This window comes from Dermacentor albipictus, chromosome 1 (genome assembly GCF_038994185.2).
Source record: "Dermacentor albipictus isolate Rhodes 1998 colony chromosome 1, USDA_Dalb.pri_finalv2, whole genome shotgun sequence".
Classification (NCBI taxonomy): domain Eukaryota; kingdom Metazoa; phylum Arthropoda; class Arachnida; order Ixodida; family Ixodidae; genus Dermacentor; species Dermacentor albipictus.
This window is the reverse complement of record NC_091821.1, coordinates 474,309,388-474,332,377: the sequence shown is the minus strand read 5'-3', so window position 1 is coordinate 474,332,377 and position 22,990 is coordinate 474,309,388. Positions and strand designations below refer to the sequence as shown.

The 22,990-nt window shown below is 49.6% G+C and overlaps 1 protein-coding gene across 1 annotated transcript; it reads left to right on the top strand.

Annotated features, from left to right (window-relative positions):
* The first annotated feature begins 14,482 nt into the window (after positions 1 to 14,482).
* Positions 14,483 to 15,719, top strand: LOC135908891 (protein D7-like). Its single transcript, XM_065440730.2, has one exon. It carries the CDS (start codon positions 14,639 to 14,641, stop codon positions 15,461 to 15,463), a length of 825 nt encoding a protein of 274 aa, XP_065296802.1. The 5' UTR covers positions 14,483 to 14,638; the 3' UTR covers positions 15,464 to 15,719.
* Positions 15,720 to 22,990: the final 7,271 nt, after the last annotated feature.

Genomic DNA, 22,990 nt, shown 5'->3' with positions numbered 1-22,990 from the left:
GTCACGGTATCGCTAAGTTGCGATAATCCGTTGATAACAATACGCGGCGCTGGCGCGTTTCGTTGTGCAGCCTTCTGCGCTTGAAACGTGGAAGCAGCGTGCCGCGCAGGGTGCGCTCATGTTGTCATACGCGACTTTTTGTCTACATATTTTTTCGCCTGCACCTTCGGCCCGTTCCGCGCTATCTCCGTTCACTGACTGCCGTCGAGCAAACTCGGGCAAAACTCGGGTGAACGAGAAACTCGACGCATCCTGCATAGCACCCCAAAACGGGAAAAAGGTAAAAAGCGGGAGACAACGTTTCGACAAGTGGACTTGAAAAGGTCGCCTTGACTATGTCGCCTTGAAAGAGACAAGACCACTTGACGGAACGTTGGCTCCCGCTTTTACATTGTTCTCGTTTTGCTCGTTCGTTTGCCTATGGGTATTATTAAAGCAGTATCCCCAAGAAGCGTCAAGAAAGAACTGCTTTAAGCTACAAAGCAAGCGGTAGCACGAGGGTCACTCGCACCTGTTGCAAATGAAAACTGAGGGTGACTTGAACACCGGTCAGTGGAGCCAATCGTACGGAGAAGACTCGCGCTTCCCTGCTTTCGTTCGTTAAAGGGAAGCTGAAAGCTTTTCCAGAAAAAATGAGTGAAGAGCAGTACGTCGTTGTTTTCAACCCTCTGAATTCGAATATCGCATCCAAATTGAGCGAAAGAAAGCGCAAACATATATTATTTCGTCGAAAAGTGCAGCAGCAGACACGCCCAGTCCCCGCGCCTCGTTTCCGCCTGTGATTGGTCGCGCGCCTCGTGACGTCAACAATGGTGTTCGTCCGGACCGACTGCTGCCGCTACACACGATTCACGGTGCAAGGTAGTTTGGTGCTGTTTTGCTGAGACGGTCATGGAAACTATCGAGAGCTTGCATTTCTCTGAGGAATTCGGCGTTCAGTCCAAACTCCACGAGAGCGATATTGCGCTCGACGCTGACGGCCGACGGCTTCGAGCGACAAAACGGGCCGTCGCTTGGACAGATCCCTTGGTGTTGTCGCTCGATCGCTTGTTTCTAGAAATCTAGAACTCGTCGCTAGTCGCCCGGAAGTGCTATCAGCGACTAGCCAATAGTGCTAAGCCGGAACTGGATGTACATAACTCAAATACTACTATTTGTCGCACGGGACGAGCAAGCTACTGAATTTTACACGTGCAAGAATAAGAACTTAGTGCAAGACCTGAAGTATTTTATGCTCCTTTTTCAGTAAAATACATCAACTTAAATTGATAAAGCATGCGTCATGCTTTTTTCGGCGCGTATATTGCTACCCTCATATTGGGAAGTCGTCCCTCAAAGCCGTCGCTCGCGTGGAGTTTGGCTTGCAGGCGACGAGTGAATGCAACAGCCATCGCCTCGCTTGTCGCGCTGTCACGTGGAAGATCCCTTGTAAGTGGTTTATACTTTACTCCCTACATGTACGAGCCGATTGCGAAGAGCCGGCCTCTCCAAGAAGCAAAAAATGCAGGTGCAAGCATTGCTTTCCACGCGAACGAAGGCGAAGTGTTAGCATCTCCTTGTGTTGGAAATGTTCTTTGACGAGTATGTTTTTTGCTAAGCTGCATTCAGCGTTCCAGTGAGTACGTTTCCGGGCAAATAACTGTAATGTTATGTTCCTGCATGCCTCCTCGTAGGACGTAAGCTGTGATGCGATCTTCGGCATTTGTGCTCTGCCCCAAAGCTGTCCGCAATCTACCCAGACGGTTTAAACGCGGGAAAAGTTTACCGGCTGTTGTAGCACGTGTAGTATAGAACCTTCATCAGCGCGCCATCCGCACGCTACTCGTAACCGGCGAATTCCGTCGGCTTCGTGAGGTGGTCAGTTTCTCTATGTGTGCGAGAGAAGGGGGAGCAGGCTGGCGTGAGCAGGCTTTCCAACACATGCAAACTTTACGCTTGCACTGCGTTATGGTAGCTACATGCAGGCTGTTTCACAACACACGTGCGAATAGAAAATTCCCGGCGCTTGGCGATGAAACCTGCGTCAAGGGTGGGCGATAAACATGCACCTTCCGTTCAGCGTGCTAACACGAAGGAGAACCCAAAGCACGCATTATTGATAAACTCCGGTAGTAATCGCCACGGATGTGGTTAGAGCACAACACTGTTGATCTTGAGCGCTTGAAGTTGTTTCGTTTCACAGCAGCCTCCAACTTAGCTGAAAGCTTCTTGTCTTGCAGGAACTAATGGAACATCGGAACATCGTCGCGGCCGCTGGTGTTCGTGCAAGCGTAGGCTACACAGAACGCCGGCATGATCGGCCTACAAGTTCAATTGATGCTGCGCACGTCAACTACCACTCCTATATATACACAAACAAAGGAATGTAGGGTCGAGCGAAGCAGATTAGGACGGCACGCACGCATAAATAAGCCCGGTCAGGCACGGTCGCGGAGACTGCGAAGGAACGGAACACCGGTGCTGACGTCACTACTCCGCGATTTCCGGTCTCCGCTTGCATCGTCAGCGCCAGCAGCAGCGCGCGGCACTCGACGGGGGGGCGGAGCTACAGCGCAATTTTAATCGACGATTGCGTCACTCCTAAGTGACCCCCCCCCCCATTTTTACCGGCATGATATATAAGGTTCCTGCATCCGTATATGAGCGTCTTATTGAATTCGACAGACTCTTTAGCTTCCCTTGTGGTTTGTGGTTTCAACTCTGACGTCTTCGCATTTGCGAAACGCTGCAATAGGAACGGATTTCCAACAATCACCCAGTGGTTCGGTAACGAAGCGTAATTGCAGCACTGCTCTTTCAGCGATAAGCGCACGCTGTCAAATTAACGCGTCGAGGGCCACCGAATGGAATGCGTTTGGCTTGCGGTGAAAGCGCGCAGCACCGCACTGAGAAGCAGGTGTGGCAGCTGAAACAGCAATGACGAGCACGATGACCTGCACGAGCTGCGCCGAAACAGGGACCGCTGCACCACAACACACAACGTAAGCGCTCACGCGAAGGAGTCCAACGCGCCCATGCCCGACATATCCACACGGGAAACATGACGAAACCAATGAGAAACGCCAGACGTAATTGCATAAAAGACACTGCCGGATCCTTCTAACACACCTGTAAAGAAATATGGAGGTAGTCGTCGGACGCACCTTAAGCCACAGCCTTCCGAAAATTCATTTCAACAATGTGGCCTTACTACAGCATTCTCACGGTAATTCTAAGCTGTGGTTTAGTAGCAATGAGTAGTTCCGAAGCAGATCAAGTCCCCACCATTGTGGGTACTGTTACGCTGGAAAATAAGTTGTGCTGTTTACTTTGGCAGGCATTGACATTATTTTCTGCGACCCGCCGTGATTCCTTAGTGCCTATGGTGTCCGGCTGCTAAGCATGAGGTCGCGGGATTGAATCCCCGCCACGGCGGCCGCATTTCGATAGGGGCAAAATGCGAAAATACCAGTGTACTTAGATTTAGGGGCACGTTAAAAAACCCCAGGTGGTCAAATTTTCCGCAGTCCACCAGTACGGCATGCCTCATAATCAGATTGCGGTTTTGGCACGTAAAAGCCCATAATTTAGTTTACTTTCTGTAGATACATTGCGCGACTACCCCGTTTGTTGCGTGAGGTTTCCGTCTGCGCATGAACTGGTTATGGTTAGTAATAACAGCGAACCGTGCAGAGCGAATTACACTTGTCGAGTGAACCTCTGTGGAAAGCGTGAGCGTGCAAAGCAGTGGGTAATGGGGAGTTACAGATCTGTTTATTCTACATAGCGCGTGGTCCAGCAAGCCGCATGATGATGCCAAAAGTAATTGCGGCGCTAGCAAGGCGTTAGCACATTCTTCCTTCAGCCAATTATTTCCTCGTGAAAGAAGAGAACAAGAACCGATTCTTTTTCGCCGCGTTGTTCGTCCTGTCCTCTGCGATGGGATTCTCCTGCCTTCCGGAAATTGTTTCCCCACAAATGGTCGCCCGATTCTCTTTTTTTTGTGTGTGTGTGATGCTCTTCTGATATCATTACTGTTTTAATGGGGGGAAAGGCAATTCCCTAAGCACAAAGCTTGTATAGGGTGTCCTAGGTAACGGTATCCGAGCTATTCAATAAAAAAAGAAATTGAAACAACACGTTGCAAATAAATTTATAGCATCAAAGGTGTTTAATCGTCAGCAGTTTGACAACCGAACACTGTAGGCCTTATAACTGTACAGTGCATCATCATGTTAATGTCTTTTTTTAGTTTAACAGCTAGGCTAACGTTAGCTGGGAAACACGGTATGTATCAGGCTTGTTTACCAACCCTAGCGATTGCTGTGCTGAGTGACGCCATAGGCCTCATACAGGAGGCCAGCGTAGGTATAGCACAGGGATTTCAAGTCTACGAGACTTTAAATGTGTGAGAACGATGTCGGTGGCTGACACAAGAATTTTATAACGATTGGCGGTTGGGTCGTTCTAGATCGCATTGGGTTGGCCGCCCATGAGCATATACATTTATGTTTAATTTCCAAGCCAAGCGATCAGAAAGTGAGTTGATTTTGCAATTGACGCTGGCAATCCACAGACGCCGGTTTTTTTTTGTTTTTTCGTCTAGTAAAAACAGATATATCCAAAAAAGTTCACAAGACAGGCCCGACCCACGATTTGATTATAAGGCACGCCGTACTGAGGGATTGGGGATTAATTTTGACCACCTGGGGATCTTTAACGTGCCCCAAATACAACTGACCCCCACGAATGTTTTTGCATTTCGCCCCTATGGAAACGCGGCCGCCGCTGCCGGGATTTGATCCCGTGACCTCGTGCTTCGCAGCTCAACACCATAGCCGCTAAGCCCCCGCGGTGCGTCCAATATTGTCTATGAATAACAGGAACAAGAGCGCAGCCAGAACAGATGCCTGCGGGACGCCCGAAAGACACCGCTTTATTAAACGAACTGGTAATGATCTGAAAAGTAATTGCTAATCCGGCCAAATGTCGGACCATTGCCAAATTTATTGGTTGTTCAGCATACGACACACGGCTAAAAGCCCACCCTTTGCGAAGGCTAAAAAATTTACGTCAATTTTCGGGTCCTCAGTGATGGCCAGCGCAAAGTCATGCTTTGCCTCGACAAGCTGGCTGAAAGTAGATAATCTGCTTCTGAAACAATGCCGAAGAAGGGAGATCAGGTTGTTTTCTTCCACATATTTTGGTATTAATTTTAAAATGACCTGCTCAAGAATTTTGCAACTGGTACACGTAAGAGAGATTGTATACGGGAGTTTGACAGGACTGATACGTCATCGTACTTGCGCACCGGTATTACCTTGGCCCATTTCCAGTCCGCAGGAAGGAGGCAATCACGAATTGATTCGTGAATATGTGGTGGAGATATCTGCTAGCCGGCATAGCATAGGGTTTTAAGAAACTGTTTGGTATTTCGTCCGTGTCGCTACATTTTTTAAATCAAGATTCAAGAGCAGTGAAAGAATACCAGGTGCTGGGATTTATAAAGACGGTAGTGTCGTCGTCATCATCATCCTAATCATCATCAGCTTATTTTATGTCCACTGCAGGACACAGGCCTCTCCCTGCGATCTCTAAATACCCCTGTTCTGCGCCAACCAATTCCAACTAGCGCCTGCGAATTTCTTAATTTCATCAACCCACGTAGTCCTTCCGCCGTCCTCGACTGCGCTTCACTTCTCGTGGCACCCATTGTGTAACCATAATAATCCACCGGTTATCTAACCCGCGCACTGCATGACCTGCCAAGCTCCATTTTCTCCTCTTAATGTCAATTCGCTCTAGTATGGTCTCGGTAATAAAGACGCACTCTTGTGATCCCGCTACTGCTGGTGCTAAAAAACTGAATGGAAGTAAGAATTGAAAACACTTGCTTTTATCTTCCCTTCCGCGGCCGGTAATGAGGTTTCGGCTGCGCGTTTATAGCTCATGCATGTAGCGCCAATACTTATCAGGTGAGTTTTTGATAAAGCTGTGTAATATGTGTCCGAGAAAGCGGTGTTTCGCGTTTCGTGGCTTGCTTTTTAACACGGAAGTAAGCGATGCTAATTGAGAGCTATTGCATTCTTGCATTTTGCTCTACTGTCTTACTCGTTTGATATTGCGCTTTAAGTGAATTATCTCGTGATTAAGTCACGGATTAGGCTTTCTTGAAGTCTTCTTCCATGTGGGAATAAAGTTATTTATACATGACATATTATGATGGATTGCAAACAGTGTCCAAACTTCAGCTATGCTAGCGCTGTCGTTGGAACAAAGATCTGAGAAGTCCAAATAGGCGTGTAAAAGGTAGGCGATCATAGCTGCATCATCTGCTTTATTGAAGAAGAGTAGGAGCTTTACCGCGCCTCGTTTTTTAAGCGGAGCTAATAAAGCCAAGGTGTACAAAACCATATTGTAATCAGATATTCCATCTATTGTTTCAACACGCGCATTGTCAGCTGAAAAGTATACACTCGCAAATACAAGGTCTACGACACAACAGGATGCTCCCTGCACCCGAGTACGTTCAACAAGTTGGGAGAGATTAAATGACAACAATAACTATATTAGAATGTTGCTGCACAGACAAACCAGACTCGGCGAGAGCCAGTTCACAGCGGGTAGGCTGAAGTCAGCCGCCATGATATCTCGCCACGGAGCATCCGTGAATTCAGATAGTGAAAGAGAGGGTCCAGATACTTAGCTACAGCATTCGGGGGAATGTAACCGGTGTCAAGGTGTATGACGCAGTAATTAAAATGAAGCTTCCACCGGAGTGCCTCAAGACCAGTCCCATGTCGCATAATGTAATAAGCAATTCCCTGCCGCAAGCGTTTTGCAACGCTTCCCCTTTCTCTGCTTTTTTTGATACCTTGTGATATACTAAACATGCACCTGCCTGTCAGTCCTTTCGCTCGGCTAACCTCTCCAGTTTGAACTTTCTCTTAACAACGCGTGCGTATTTTCACATAGCGGTTGATACGGTTGATGTACAACGGCTCCCTTGTTATACATTCTTAGAATAGAACGAGAAGAAAGGCGGTTAACCGAGGGGCCCGATTTTTTTTTAGATCATATCATAAGCCAACAAACAAAGACAGCAGGGACAATTCAGCTGAAATTACTTATGCTTACTAATTGAAATAAAGAAATTAAAAATTAATGGTATTGAAAGTGGATGAAAAAACATCTTGCCACAGATTGGGAACGATCCCACATTCTTCGCATTACGCGTGCGATGCTCTATCAATTGAGCTACCGCGGCGTTGTCTTCCCACCCGCTTTCTGGGGTATTCATGTGTTACTACTAGAACTAACCCTGGGAGTGTTAGCCATCGCACCACTCACAAACCTTGGCAGTGGATGGGGAACATCCTTTCTGCCGCAGCCGTCACGAGCACGTGATCCTTTTGGGTGAAGGCTACCGGTAAATAAACCCACACTTGCTACCTGAAGGCAGAAAGATGTTCGCCATCCACCGCCAAGGTTTGTGAGTAGTGGCGATGGCTTTGCATATAATATTAATGTCTGCAATGTCATATCATTCCTTTATTTTTGCATGTGAGTAATAAGACTTCGTTTTTAATTGCCTAACTGTAACTGCTTGTGCTCTGTTTACCCTATAGTGAGGGGGCGGAAACTCCCTCGTTCCCATGTAGTAATGTTTTGTAATTTCATTGTATGTAATGAGCGTATCTCTCTGTAGGCTCTCCAATCGATCAGAATCAAAACCATATGCAAAACCGGCCCGGTCTGTAAGTTCGCGGGAGACAGGAATGTCATCAAGTGATCCAAGGTGCGCCAGGAACCAAAAAATGTAACGTGTAACATTAGTTTGCCTTATGTTAATTATTCTCGCAGGCTATGGGGCCATGCAACAGTCGGTAGTGGGTGCGGAGACACCCTATCCCCTTCTAATTAATTACTGACTGTATGCACAAGTCATGGTAGCGTAGTTGGTTTGGTTTTGCGCTGCTAAGCTTAAGGCCGCGGTGTCAAACCTCAGCCCTGGCGGCCGCATTTCGATGGGAGCGAAATGCCAAAACTCCAGTGTACCATTCATTGGGTGCACCTCAAAGAAACCTAGGTGGTCAAAATTAATCTGGAGTCCCCCTCTACCATGTGCCTCATAATCATATTGTTGCGGGAAGAAAGCAGGCCCACGAGTGTAAAATAACTTATATTTACAAATGATGGAAATGGCGTTCAGGCAACCGCCAGACTTCGTCTTTCTCTAGTCCAATTCAACGTCTTCCTTCACTTCACCGTAACATCACCCGCCCGGTGGGGGAGCTCCGTCCCGGTGCAAGTTAAACAGCCTCACTTATTGGGGGGACATAGGGCTTGAGCCTGGTGACGTGAACAACATCACTGGTTAAGTTGGGAGGCACGGAAGGCTGACCGAGTGGGGCGATCTCGTAGGTCACGTCGGACAGTTGGCGTAAGATCTGGTACGGACCAGAAAAACGGGACAGTAATTTTTCCGACAAGCCGACACGACGTGAAGGCGTCCAGAGAAGGACAAGGGAACCAGGTGAAAAATGGTGGTCTCGGTGCCGAAGGTCGTAGCGTCGCTTTTGAGAAGCTTGCGAGACTGTGAGGCGATGACGGGCGACATCTCGGGCCTGGGCGGCTAAGTCAATAGCATCGCGAGCGTAAGCAGTGCTGGGTGACTGTACTGCGGAAGGTAGCAACGTGTCAAAAGGCAAGGTGGGGTCGCGGCCGTACAAAAGGAAAAATGGTGAAAATCCGGCAGTGTCGTGACGGGACGAGTTGTATGCGAAAGTGACGTATGGTAAAGCGACGTCCCAGTCGCGGTGATCGTTGGAAACGTACATGGCGAGCATTTCAGTGAGTGTGCGGTTGAGTCGCTCGGTGAGGCCGTTCGTTTGAGGGTGGTACGCGGTAGCAATCCGATGTTCTGTAGAGCAGGAGCGGAGCAGATCATCAACGACCTTCGATAGAAAGTAGCGGCCGCGATCCGTCAGCAACTGGCGCGGGGCGCCGTGGTGCAGGATGACGTCTTTTAGTAAGAAGTCGGCGACATCTGTAGCGCAGCTGGTTGGCAGGGCTCGTGCGATGGCATATCTAGTGGCATAATCGGTTGCTACAGCAATCCATTTGTTTCCTTTGATGGAAATTGGAAACGGACCAAGGAGGTCGAGGCCCACACGGAAGAAGGGTTCTGTAGGTATATCAATGGGTTGAAGCAAACCAGCGGGAGGCATAGCAGGCGTCTTCCGGCGCTGACACAGGTCGCAAGAAGCGACATAACGGCGCACAGAGCGATAAATGCCAGGCCAGAAGAAGCGGCGCCGCAGGTGGTCGTAAGTACGAGTGACGCCCAGATGTCCAGCAGTAGGAGCGTCATGAAGTTGCTGGAGCACGGTGAGTCGAAGGTGCTTGGGGACGACTAGGAGGAGCTCCGGGCCGTCAGGACGAACGCTACGACGGTATAAAGTTCCATCGCGCAAGGTGAACATCCGAAGGGACGGGTCATTGGGCGAGGAGCTTAGGCGTTCCATAAGTGTTCGAAGAACAGGATCCTTGCGCTGCTCGTCGCCAATGTGGAGGAAGCCGGAGAGGGACAGAATACTGATGTCCGAGTCTGCATCGGTATCGTCCGGTTGATCCACGGGATTGCGGGACAGGCAGTCAGCGTCTTTATGCAGGCGTCCTGACTTATATATAATAGAAAATGTATATTCTTGTAGGCGCAATGCCCAACGTGCAAGTCGTCCAGTTGGGTCCTTCAAAGAGGAGAGCCAGCAGAGGGCGTGATGGTCGGTGACAACGCAGAAGCTCCGACCGAAAAGGTACGGGCGAAATTTCGCGACCGCCCATACGAGCGCGAGACATTCTCTCTCAGTAATGGAGTAATTTCGCTCGGGCGTGGAAAGGCGGCGGCTAGCGTAAGCGATGACACGGTCTTGGCCCTGTTGACGCTGAGCGAGGACAGCGCCGATGCCATGACCACTCGCGTCAGTTCGTACTTCAGTGGGCGCAGAAGGGTCAAAGGGGGAGAGAATCGGGGAAGTGGTAAGCCGCTCAATCAGGGTAGAGAAGGCTTTCTCCTGTAGCGGTCCCCAAGAGAAAGAGGCGTCTTTCTTAAGAAGGTCAGTGAGAGGGTGAGCGATGTCCGCAAAATTTTTCACAAATCGCCGAAAATAAGAGCATAAGCCCAGAAAACTACGGACATCGTTCGTTGAACAAGGTACAGGAAAATTTCGCACGGCGTGAACTTTCTGTGGATCAGGTTGGATTCCGGCGGCGTTGACGAGATGACCAAGCATGTTAATTTCACGGCGACCGAAATGGCACTTGGAGGAGTTTAGCTGAAGGCCAGCCCTGCGAAACACGGAGAGTATGGTTGTGAGGCGCCGCAGGTGGCTCTCAAAGTTCGGCGAAAACACAATCACATCGTCGAGGTAACACAGGCATGTAGACCACTTCAAGCCGCGCAAGAGAGAGTCCATCATGCGCTCGAATGTAGCTGGCGCATTGCATAATCCAAAGGGCATGACTTTAAATTGGTACAGACCGTCCGGTGTGACAAAGGCGGTTTTCTCGCGGTCCATCTCATCGACGCTAATCTGCCAATAGCCGGAGCGGAGGTCAATTGATGAAAAGTATTGGGATCCGTGAAGGCAGTCAAGAGCGTCATCAATGCGAGGCAAGGGATAAACATCCTTCTTTGTTATCCGGTTGAGGTGACGGTAGTCAACGCAGAAGCGCCACGAGTTATCTTTTTTCTTTACTAAGACAACCGGTGATGCCCACGGGCTACTGGAGGGTTCAATGATGTTCTTGTCCATCATCCTGTCTACTTCTTTCTGTATGATGGCCCTTTCTGTTGCCGAGACACGATATGGCCGCCTATGAATGGGGCTGGCGTCACCGGTGTTGATGCGATGCGTGACAACAGATGTCTGGCCAAGTGGACGGTCGTCCAAATCAAAGATGTCCCGATAAGATGACAGGAGATGACGAAGAGCTGTTGTTTGCTCGGAAGGAAGGTCGGGGGCGATCATCTTAGAAACATCGTCCGCAGGCGTCGAGTACGAAGGAGTGGATGACAAAGGTCCGTTCGTACTGAGGAAGGATTCAGAGGTCAAAAAAGAAATCTGAAATTCTTCCAAAGGAGTGATATGTGCTATGGCGATACCGTGTGGCAAAACATGTGACGAGAACCCAAAATTGAGGATGGGCACGCGAGCGCAGTTTTCGCGGATCCGAATTAAGGTGCTCGGTAGGGCAATATTACGCGACAAAACCACGTCAGTAAGCGGCGACAGGACGTACTCGCCATCAGGTACGGGAGGACAGGGCGTCAGCAGGACATTTGTAGCAGCCTGTGGAGACAGCCTTGCAAATTCAGCAGCACATAAGCGGTGTGGAGCACAAGTGGTTGCGTCGGCAGGAAGCGGCAGGTCCAACTGTACAACACCTGCGGAGCAGTCAATTTGGGCAGAGTGTTTCGAAAGGAAGTCGAGGCCGAGAATTAGGTCGTGTGGGCAGTGTTCAAGGACGATAAATAGAACAACGGTATAATGGCCCCCAATGGTCACACGTGCTGTGCACATTCCAAGGACAGGTGACGTACTCCCATCGGCGACTCGCACGGTGCACGGTACGGCGGGGGTCAGAACCTTTTTGAGCCGGCGGCGGAGAGCAGCGCTCATAACTGAAAGCTGCGCTCCTGTATCAACGAGAGATCTAACAGGAACGCCATCGACTTCAATGTCCAGCAGGTTTCCACATGTAGGCAGGGTCAATAGAGGATTTGTGGGCCGGGTCGGAGTTGCAGCTTCACCTCCGGGAGCTGCACCGCCTAGTTTCCCGAAGCGAAGCGACCGGTTGCAGAAGGGGACGAAGAGCGGTGAACGAGAGGCGAACGGGACCTACGACCTTGCGGAGACGGGGATCGGCTGGATCTTGGTGGAGCACTGTCGGCGTTAATGTTCCTAGTCGGCGTATAGGGCGAGAAAGTGCGATTGTCGGGTACTTGGCTGTAGTGACTCGGAGACGACCACCGAGGAGGCGACGACCAGTGGTTGCGGCAATGACGGGCGATGTGTCCAATACCGGAACAATTAAAACAGATGGGTTTATCATCCGCTGTGCGCCATTCAGCTGGGTTGCGACGGAGTGGTGGAAAGCTGTGCGTCCGGGAGCGAGCGGTCGGAGAAATTTGGTAGGTGTTGGTATGGCGGACTGAGCAGAGAGATGGAATGCCCAAACTTGCTATTTCCTCCCGAACGACCGCTTGTATAAGGGAGATAGCGGGTACGCTTTCCCGACAGTCTGAACGAACGGGAGCCGGGGCCATGGCCTCAAGCTCACGGCGAACGATGCGCGTTATTTCTTCCGGTCCTGCGGGCTGAACGAACCGCGGCGGGTCTTCGCAAGAAGATGTCGCGGCGGTATTGGGCAACCGGTCGAAAGTTTGAGTGACGCGGCGGCCCTTCGCTTGTTCGAAGCGCCGGCACTCCTTAATAATTGCATCCACAGTGGCACAATCCTTACACATCAAGAGATTGAAGGCATCGTCTGCAATACCTTTCAATATATGGCCAATCCTGTCTGCCTCGGTCATGTTGTCATCAGCCTTGCGACAGAGGGCCAGCACATCCTGTATGTACACCACATAGGATTCTGTGGACGTCTGAGCGCGGCACGCAAGTTCTTTTTTAGCTGCCAGCTGACGACCGACAGGTCTGCCGAACAGGTCTCGCATTTTTTCTTTGCAAACATCCCAGCTCGTTAGGTCAGCTTCATGTGTGTCATACCATTGCTTCGCAGTTCCCTTCAGATAAAATATTACGTTTGCAAGCATCATTGTAGGATCCCACCTGTTGTTGTCACACACTCGCTCGTACATCGTAAGCCAGTCCTCGACGTCGACGTTGTCCGTGCCACAAAATGTTCCCGGGTCCCGTGGGTGAGTGAGGATGACCGTGGGCACGGGCTGCCGAGGCGTTGTCGCTTGTGTCGGTTGATTTGCCATTGTGGCAGCAGGTAGATGACGTCCGCTGCGAAGTTCCGTGGTGGTACCCCGCACCTTCCACCAAAATGTTGCGGGAAGAAAGCAGGCCCACGAGTGTAAAATAACTTATATTTACAAATGATGGAAATGGCGTTCAGGCAACCGCCAGACTTCGTCTTTCTCTAGTCCAATTCAACGTCTTCCTTCACTTCACCGTAACAATATGGTGGTTTTGACACGTAAAACCCCGAAATTTATTTTTTAACAAAATGTTCATGCGCTGCATTTCAGAATTTAGATACGCATATTTTTTTTTTATGTCCAGGGTTATAAATTACGCCCCCATTGTTCAACTGGATCGGGAGGCTCTGCAGCTATCCTACGGATTACTAAAACTTGTCCATAATGTGCAACGCCAAGAAGCAAACTTGCCTTCAATTTTGGGCATATTTCGTATACTAACGGTATACGCATTACTGAATATGTATGAAGATGGTATACCACAATTGAAAATAATATTCATGTAATTAAAAAAGTAAATTTGGAATTTTACATGCCAGAACCGCGATGTAATTATGGTGCGCGCGGTAGTGGGTGACTGCGGAATAATTTTGACCACCGGGGGCTCTTTAACGTGGACCCTAAGCACGGTACACAATCGTTTTTGCATGACGCCCTCCCATCCATTGTATTCACTTCCCAGCCTTCATCATTTTTCAGGGTGCACTGGCCTCAGTTTTGCATACGGCAGATGATATTAACACAAACTTTGATTGATCCCTTACATCTGCACATTCGGTAAGTACCACCAATCTGGGAGGCGCATTTAACTACTGACAATTTCTGTAGACGCGCCGTTATTCAAGATCTTTAGAACCCAGCTGTAACCTCGCAGAGAATATCGACATCTCCTATTTCCTTCGCCCAAAAATTCCTTTCCAGCCCAACCAGAGAAACTGAATTTTTTACTCGATTACGTTGCTAAATACCTGCTTCAAGCATTTATCGTTACAGAGTTGGTCTGGCACCTCCCCTTTGTGCCCAATCTGTGGAGATTAGACAATTTACTGCTTTTTAATATTGTGACGTCGTTTTATATTTTTAAAGAAACACATTTTGAAACATGGTTCAGACAACTAGGTATTTTTTTTTTAGTCCAGGACACTCTTCATCCTCGACACTCTTCAGCCTCCCCCCTATCTCTTTTCACCCTTATATCTCCGTTCCCCTGTGCAGAGTAGCGAACCGGATGTACGTCTGGTTAACCTCCCTGCCTTTCCCCTCTTCTTTTTCTCTTCCCCCCTTTTGGGCACATCATCGCGATGCTTCACTTGAGGAATTTCTAGTTGGTTTATGGCGTTTTTCTTTATAAGTTCTGCACATGTTATTTTTCATTTATTTTCTTTCAAAAAATTTATGTTCGCATTGTAATAGATTAACCTATCTTCTAATACAATCCGAATCTCAGCTAATCCCCAGCAGTGGGTATGTGGCATCAGCGAAAGAAAACGAAGCGAAAGAAAAGGAAACGAAGAAAAAGAGGAGCGGCACGGGCTGACAGATTCGATGTTCTAGAATCAAGAGAAGAAGATTCTGTGCTCCTGCTTTTGTCGACATATTTCGTGTGTTTTGTGAGCACGAGTGTTTCAGCAGTGGCCAACTTGGCGGACGATGGCTACCTACACGACGAGGCGCGATCCACTGGTCACCTGCCCATTCAACCCTGCACACCAGGTGAAAAGCGGCCGATACCAGATACACATCACCAAGTGTAAGAAATCTCATCCAGGCATAGATATCAACCACTGCCCATTCTCGGCGGACCATGTGGTCGAGCCGAGCAAGCTCATGCACCATGTCTATACGTGCCCACTAAATACCACCGTGGAGCGCTTCCGAACCCAGTCTGATAAGGACGTGCCCGTCACGGAGCCTGTGGTGGCAGACAGCAGCGGCGATGCAGCACCGGTCATCGAACCTGAGGAAAACTGGGAAGAAGAGGTCAGTGAACCCTCCGCGCTGGAGACTAAGCTTCAGCAGCCAGCTGTCCGGCCCATTTTCACCGACGTTCAGTCCATGGCTCCGGCGCAGAGGAGGAAGTTCTACGCGTCATTGCGCCAGAAAGCAACCCAGCCTCCATCCAGTGATGCAGAGGCCACAAAGACGAAGCCTGAAAAAGCTGCAGAGGAGCCCAAGGCAGTGACAAAAAGTGACGAACCAGTTGCGTGCAGCCCCGTGCAGCCCCCCGCTGAACCACAGGTTCCTCAGTGCCAGGCTCCCCCACAGCCTGTCATGCTGCAAGATGTGATCGTGTGCTACAGTGAGTGGAGCGACGACGAAGACGGTGAACAGCAGTTTTATTACATGGGCGCAGGACGAGGGCAGCCAGACTACATGTTTTCCACTGACATGGCGGAGTGGGACGATGAAGAGGAGAGGGAAATACAGGCACGGATGAAGCTGTTGGGCATCGGGCGTGGCCGAAGGATCAACTAAGACTGCACAGCTTTGGCTGCACGGGATTTGTCAGCGGCCGTTCAGAGTTCCAGCGGGAGGTTCAGCCTGCCCACCGGACCAGTGGTGGCATACCTGGTGGTTGCCCTCACCGCAAAAATCCGCTGAGAATAGAAGATGCTGCTGCTTCAGGTTGGAACAGTGCATGTTTAGGTGTCTGACTTGGCTGGACGTTTTCTTTTTTCCTTTAGCTTTGCTATTCTTGGCTAATAAAGAGTGTTTTATAAACAGCAAGAAATTTCACCCATCATTACTATACATTTTAATGCTAATATTAAGCGCAGCTGTCCAGGTGTGTTGAATCCGCGATATATTGTGGCAAAGAATTTGATTCTAAGTGACAAGGTCGGTTTCGGCGGCGGCGCTAAGCCTCTCTGCTCGTTCAGCTCGTTCAGCAGCAGCGGGAGACGAAGCATTTTAACCGGTTGCGTCATTGATTGTTCAGGAAGAAAGCGGGAACGGGAACGTGTGGCTCAGGCGGAGCGCATTCCCTGGCGGCGGCGACGTCGCAGGCAAAGTAGCGAAGGCGCAGCGGGTCCGAAGCCCACGCCAGCGCTTTGTTTCCGCTCTTGCCACATGCCCGGTCGCTGCCGGCACTACGCTTTCATCCTCACCCTTTTGTCATAGCCTCGTCCGTTCTCCGCCCTCATGGTTCTGCTGCACCCTCCTCTCCTCTCCTGGCGCCTCTTCGCTCTCGCCGGATTTATATGCGCCGCGTTCGCTCACAATTTTCGCCGTGCCCGTTCGCCAAGTTACAAGTGACGCCGTCGCTCGCCGCAGGGACGGTCGCCCCAGAGGCCGCCCCACGTTCAGCGTTTTTAGCTGCGTTTTCTGGGGTTGCGTCTCTCGGTGTTGTCGCATGAACACCGCCAGGAAGAGCGTCCAGCCAAGCAAGCGGCACGCGAACCAGCGCTGATTGGCCTGCGCTCATCGAGCCGCTTCTGGCGGCGGCGACGAGATCTGGTATCACTTGTGCGCGCCACCCTCAGTGTCGACGTGGGGCGGCCTTAAGACCTGCGCTCTAAAAAATTAACCACTTTTTATTTTTATAGCGAAAGTTCTTCTGCAAGTACAGCTCCCCGAGTCAACCTCGGCGGGGAAGTATGAATTGTGACGCCACGTCACGTAATCCGCTACAGAGAGGAGGCGCAGCTGTGCTCGCTCGAGCCTCGCCGCTATGTACCACATGGCTAGGCGAGAGTGAAGCAGTGGCATGGCCGGCGCTTGGTTGCTCAGTCTCGCCAATGATGAAGTACTTGGCTGTGCGAGCGCGTCAATTCTTCGCCGCAGGCGCCTGGCTGAGTCTGAGCACCCTGCCGATACAGCTTGCCGGGAAGAAGCACTGAAGAACCCTGTTTAAACCTCCTTAACAGAGCTTTCGCCGTGTTAAGCTTTCCAGCCTGGTCCAGGACGCGGAGAGAGAGAGACAGAGAGAGAGAAACAACTTCATTTAGTCGCCTGCAGAACGACACCATGACCAAATGGCGCCGTGACGCGGGCCCTAACGTCTTCGCAGCGGGTGGTCTCTACTCAACTCCAGCGCGTGTTACTCCCGCGATCGGTCGCCCTGAGAGGCAACGTTCCGTCGGTTTCGCTCGGCCTTTGCCTTTCCAGAGCCGCCAAAACCTGCTGGACGGCCCAGGTTTGGCTTTCGTGGTCGTAGCATTCCGCCACAGCCGCGAGTCGCGGCGGAATCGTTGTACATGTCGAAGCTTCGTCGGGGAACTTGGTGCAATAACACAGGATGTGCGTCAGGGTGGCTCTTTCCCGCACAATATATTGTGCGACCCGGACGAATTTTTATTCAACTGCGAGGCTTTTCTTTCGAGGACCCCCTTATGGGTTTTCTTTGTAGCAATTGCTGCGATTGGGTGGATGTCTCAGTTTTCCTTAATTACTTCTCTCCACCTTGCGCGTTTCCACAAAACTATTGCGTCTGAGCTTTCGCTAGTATAACCAGGTTCAAGCCACGTCGAACCCCAGCCACTTATTCGTCTTCGTGCTCTCCCGATTGCTTTTGCGTTCAGCGGAGTTATTCTTCAAAGAGACTGAGCCTCTTCTGGGGCATTATCAGCAACAACTACGCCGCCCGCGGAGGTGCTCTTCATGTTGGAGATAGCTGTAATGCGTTAAGACGCTACATGGTATTCGTCGCAATATAGATCCATTCTGCGGGCCCAAGCGTTACCATCGCATACCTTCAAAATGTGTCACTCTGGCACTCCTCCACATTTGACAAGGAGACCTGCCGTGGACGAGGACCAGTGGTGACTTGCGCGAACATTTATTAACAAATATAATCGCCACTTTATTATTACGTCAAAGCGAAGATTTCTTTGCCTCTTCCTTCGACTTCCCCTCTGCTGCTGCTGTGGCTGCTGTCGGTCATACTGAAAGTAATGTCGTCACCAGGCCGTCGTGGTATTGCAGTCGTCACTCCGGTTGGCTCTCGGCCATAGTCTGTCGATTAGCCGGTACCGAACATAGCGCAGACAAGCACGGGATATTGTGCGAATTAAGGTGGCACGATTAGGCAATACCGCATATAGTGCAAAGCAGCCCGATCTGTCGGTACCATAAATAGCTTAAGCAAACAAAGGACATAATATGATTTAAGGTGGACCCATGGTACCAGACACCGGATATAGAGTGCCTATTAGGGAGGCCCGATTCGCTGGTGAAGGATGCAGTGCAAGCAAGCACCGGGTATAGCATGAATTAGGACGACCCGCAGACACAAGTGAGCGTCGACGTCATCAGTGAGCACGTCATCATTGGCATGCCGTCGTCGTCATTCCATCGTTGTCAATTCATCGCCTCCATGCCATTGTGATCATTCCTTCGCTGTCGTGTTATCGTTATCTTTCCGTTTCCACTCTTTAGCTGTCACTGAGTTGTCATACCGTCTTTACCACGCCGCCACATTCGAGCCGTTGTCGGCATTCTATTGTCGTCATTCTATTGTCGTCATGCCATTGTCATCATCCAGTCGTCATCACGCAGTTGCCGTCATGTCGATGTGGACGTTTCATCATCGTCATTTTGTCACAGTGATTTCATTGGTGTCATCACATTGTTGTCACGTCTTTGCTACTATGCCGTCATCATTCCCGTTCAGTCATTCCCTTTGTCACACCATCGCCGTCATATCGTGTCGCACTCCAGCGTCGCCATCCCATGGTCGTCACGCTATGGTCGTACACGTCATTGTCACTCTAACGTCGTGATCCCAGGGGTCGTCATGCAGTCGTCGTCACACCAGCGTCTTCAAACCACCATCACCACGCCAGCGTGCAATTCCATGTTCGCCACGCCTTCGTCATCACACCATCACTGTCGTACGATCGTCGTCACTCAAGCGTCGTCATGCCATGATCTTCGCGCCGTTGTCGTCACACTACCGTTGCCACTCCACCAGCGTCGTCACCTCATGGCTGTCAAGACCATCCTCGCACCATCGTCGTCATTCCAGCATCGCCATACCATTGTTGTCAAGCAGTCGTCATCATGCCGTTGTGGTCATTACATCGTGGCAATTTTGCCACGTTGGTTTTAGTGTCGTTATGCCATTCTCGCCATGCCTTTGTCACCATTTCATCGTCGTCGTTGCACCCTCCTCATACCATCATCTTGAGGCCATCGTAGTGGTTCCATCATTGTCATTCCTTCGTCATCGTGTGCGTCGTGTGCATGATTGAGCGCAACATGTTTATGTTCAGTGAAACGGTTGCCATTGGAAATGTCCATCTGCGTCATGCGATCTCAACTCGCAAGTGGTCCCTAAGTAGCAACATAGCAACACCGTTCTTCACAAACACCAATAAAAGCTTGGCCTAAACCAATTCTAACAGTGCGTGGGATTCGCAGATTTCCTTTATTAAACGTTCTCTATCTAGTTTATCCCCATTTTGTAACCCGGCGATGGTTTATTAGAAATTCGTTTGGTGGGAGGAGGAAGGGAAGTGAGAGAGAGAGAGAGCGGCCGAAGTCGAAGCGCCGCGCAGACTACCTCACCGCTGCCATCCAATGTTGCGACTTGGGGGCCGAACTTGTGGAATGCACTTTGCTCGTGGAGGAGCAAGGGAAGGTACGGCTGGGCCCGATCTCCAGGACGTTTTACAAACATGTTTATATTTACATATCTTCAAGAAAATTAGACGTAGTACAGAAAAAGTTAATGAAGAAGTTGTAGCGGCCGAGCTCTCCAGGCGCCCGTCGTTCCTTTTATCCCCTGCGTAGTCATTGTTCAGTCACCACCCCCAATCCGGCGTCAGGAGACCCATGACATCAAGTCCCACCAATCCGAAGGTCTGTTGCCCTTTCCCTCCGAAGGGAGCTTTGTGATAAACACACACGCATCAATGGGCAAAAACAGGGGAAGGAGGATCGTACACTGACTCCGCCGTCGACGTGCCAATTTGTGCGGCTGACAGGCGAAGGACCTTATCGTCCTTGCTAATTGCCCAAACCTCTCCTGATCGAGGTGCTCCCGTGCTGGCCATAAATCATCCGTTTTGAGAACCATGTTGACTAGGCAGTCAACCCGTTCCCCATAATCGCGCTAGCCGTGACCGGTGGTCGTCGCGGGGTGAACGGCCGATCACAACAACATCATTCTTCAACCTACCTCTTATACTCTCTCTATTAAGGTCCTGAATCATTTTCTGTAACTCGTCGCCATTGTTGGTGAACCGGAAAATGTCGTCTGCAAATCGAAGGTAGCTGAGATATTCGCCGTTGATCCTTCCTCCTAAGCCTTTCCAGTTCAGTAGCTTGAATACTTCTTCCAAGCACGCAGTGAATAGCATTGGAGAGATTGTGTCTCCTTGTCTGACCCCTTCCTTCATTAATAAATCTCTGTAGATACTTTCCAAGGTATTTACGTAAGCGTCGTGTACTCCTTGATTACGCAATATCTCTCTTTGCTAATTTGCTATCGCAATTGATGCGTCGCCTTTCGGGCGAAACTGCGACTTTCTTTATTCTTTCATATTTTTTGGAGCACTGTAATTCAACTGTATTACCTTCGGAAAAAATTACAAGGTCACGGGGTTACTGAGAAGGATACATATTGGCTTATGCCTACACATAGGAGGCGGGGTGGGGGGCCAATAATTGGCACAACTTGACTAATGTCGCTATCAATTCCGCAAAACACAAGAATGCTTGTCAAGATAATCGAGTTCTTTTTTCACCAAAGCAATAGACGAACACTCACGCAGTCGTCAGACTCACTTGACATACAAAACGTTTCATGTAATATTCTGCATTTTCCGCTATCTATTTTCCAAGGACAATCCGCCTCCATTCTGCCCTATGAAAGTGGATGTACAGCGAAACTGTTGCCAACGTTAGGGATAGTTGCACAAGCACCACCGCCACAATCGACGTGCGTCACGCGAGCACGTGTGTTTGCGGAAGTGCAGTATATGGCCTCGTTCTTCCAGGCCCTCCACCAAGCCCAAGTACTTTATTGAACTAAAGGAGTGTTTATAAGTGAATTCTGTCAGAAAATGCGTAAAGTACGACTTACACACAATGCAGACACGATGGCGCCGGACTGCAATTCGAATATACAGAACACATAATTGTGTTACCCGAAAGTTGGAAGACAAAGCCCTCTTCCATCTGCCGTTTAAGGTCTGTCTGAGTGGGCGCTGCTGCTAGGTGGCGGTGCCGCTTTTCGACAGTGTTTGACCTAATGTCTATTACGGTCGCAACACACGCTGTGCGCCCGATGCAACAGCCTGATCCCGCGACAGCCTGAGCAAGTGCTCTCTCAACCTGTGATTAACACGCCCACCCGTCGAGCCTTCATAGCACTTTCCACTTCGATAGGTATACCGCTCTACCTTTTCTGTCCTTTTGTCTCTACTGCTGTTTTCTTGTATTGCGATAGCAATTATATTTCACTTCATCGTTTCATTTTATTACCTTAAAGGCCCCTTGTGGGATATTACATAAGGAGTGGGTATACCAAAAATATTACAGAAAGTTGTCGACGATGTTATCTTACAGAACACTTGCTACTTCTTCCATGAGGCAGATGAAGTTGTGATGGTGGTGATAGGGTGCGGAAGGCCGTTTCAGTCTTTAGCTGAGCGATGAAAAAATGATGGCGAGCAGGCAACAGTGCTAGGACGAGCAACGTTTAGTAGATGGTCTGTGCGCAAAGATATGTGCGAATGTACTAATATGTAAGGTGCTTGGTCAAGAGAACTGGTGTAGAACTTATGGAATAATGATGCGGCTCGCGATGCGGCTACGGTGCACTAACGTATCCCAACATGAGTCTTCTTTTATTCGTGAAACGTTGTTATCATATCAGTATGACGAGTGGATATATCTTACAGCACGATTCTGTGCGGATACTAATGCGTTGCTGAGGTAAATCTGGTGAGGATGCCACACGGGTGATGCGTATTCGAGTTTCGGCATAACCAGTATTGTATACGCTAGTAGTTTTACTTGCTGAGGAGCATTGCGGAGGTTTCGTTTAAGAAATCCCAAGGTCTTGTCACCAGATTATGTGATGTTAGTCACGTGCGAGCGCCACTTTCGGTCATGCGTGATCGTAATGCCTAGGTACTTGAGTACACAGTGTCCATGGGAATGTCATTAATTGTGTAGGGAAAGTGATACCAATAACGGCTGTGCGAAATTTACATACATTTGCATTTTTTAGTGTTTAGGATCATTAACCAGTGATCACACCAGTGTGTAATGCTGTTCAGTTAATTCTGCAGAGAAGTGTGGTCATTACTGGTAGTAATATATCGATAGACAACGCAATCGTCAGCAAACATACGAATCTGAGAGGAAACATGCAACGGCAGATCGTTAATGTATGTTAGGAATAGGAAGGGAACTAAAATGGAGCCTTCGGGATGGGGGGGGGGGGGCGAGGGGGCGTTTGATGTACGGGAAGAAATTCTGAAGTAGTATTGTTAATACTGACGGACTGTGGTCGTCATCTTCAACCTATTTTAAATCCACTGCAGGAGGAAGGTCTCTCCCTCCGATCTCCAGTTATCCCTGTGCTGCGCCAACCGTGATCGATCGGGCTGTGATCGGTTGCTAAGAAATTATTTTATCCATGTTAGGACATTAGGGTGGAAGTTCAAACGAGAGTTATAAAATAAGCTTTGATGAGCTACCTTATCGAACGCTTTTGCAAAATCAAGAAAGATCATATCGGTTACAGTGTTAGCATAGAGATTTGAGTGTAGGTCATGGAGGAATGCATCTAATTGAGTGTCTCAGGACAGACCTTTACGGAAGCCGGGTTGGGACGGGTGGAAAAAGTTATTACTGTCTAGGCCATTACGTGAGAGTATATGGCGTGTTGTATGAATTTGCAAGGGACCCCAGTTATTGCTCAGTAAGGCTCAGTGTGACGCTCCTTTGGGTATTGTCGCTGCTGACACTGGTAGCAAGACTTCCCGCGACGAAGGGCGGCTGTCGGCGTTGTTGGAAAGAAAGCGTGAGAAGAAACACGAGCTCCTTAAC

What these genes read in the sequence shown, in the direction of transcription:
- LOC135908891 (XM_065440730.2), top strand. Translation starts at nt 14,639, where the DNA reads ATGGCTACCTACACGACGAGGCGCGATCCACTGGTCACCTGCCCATTC.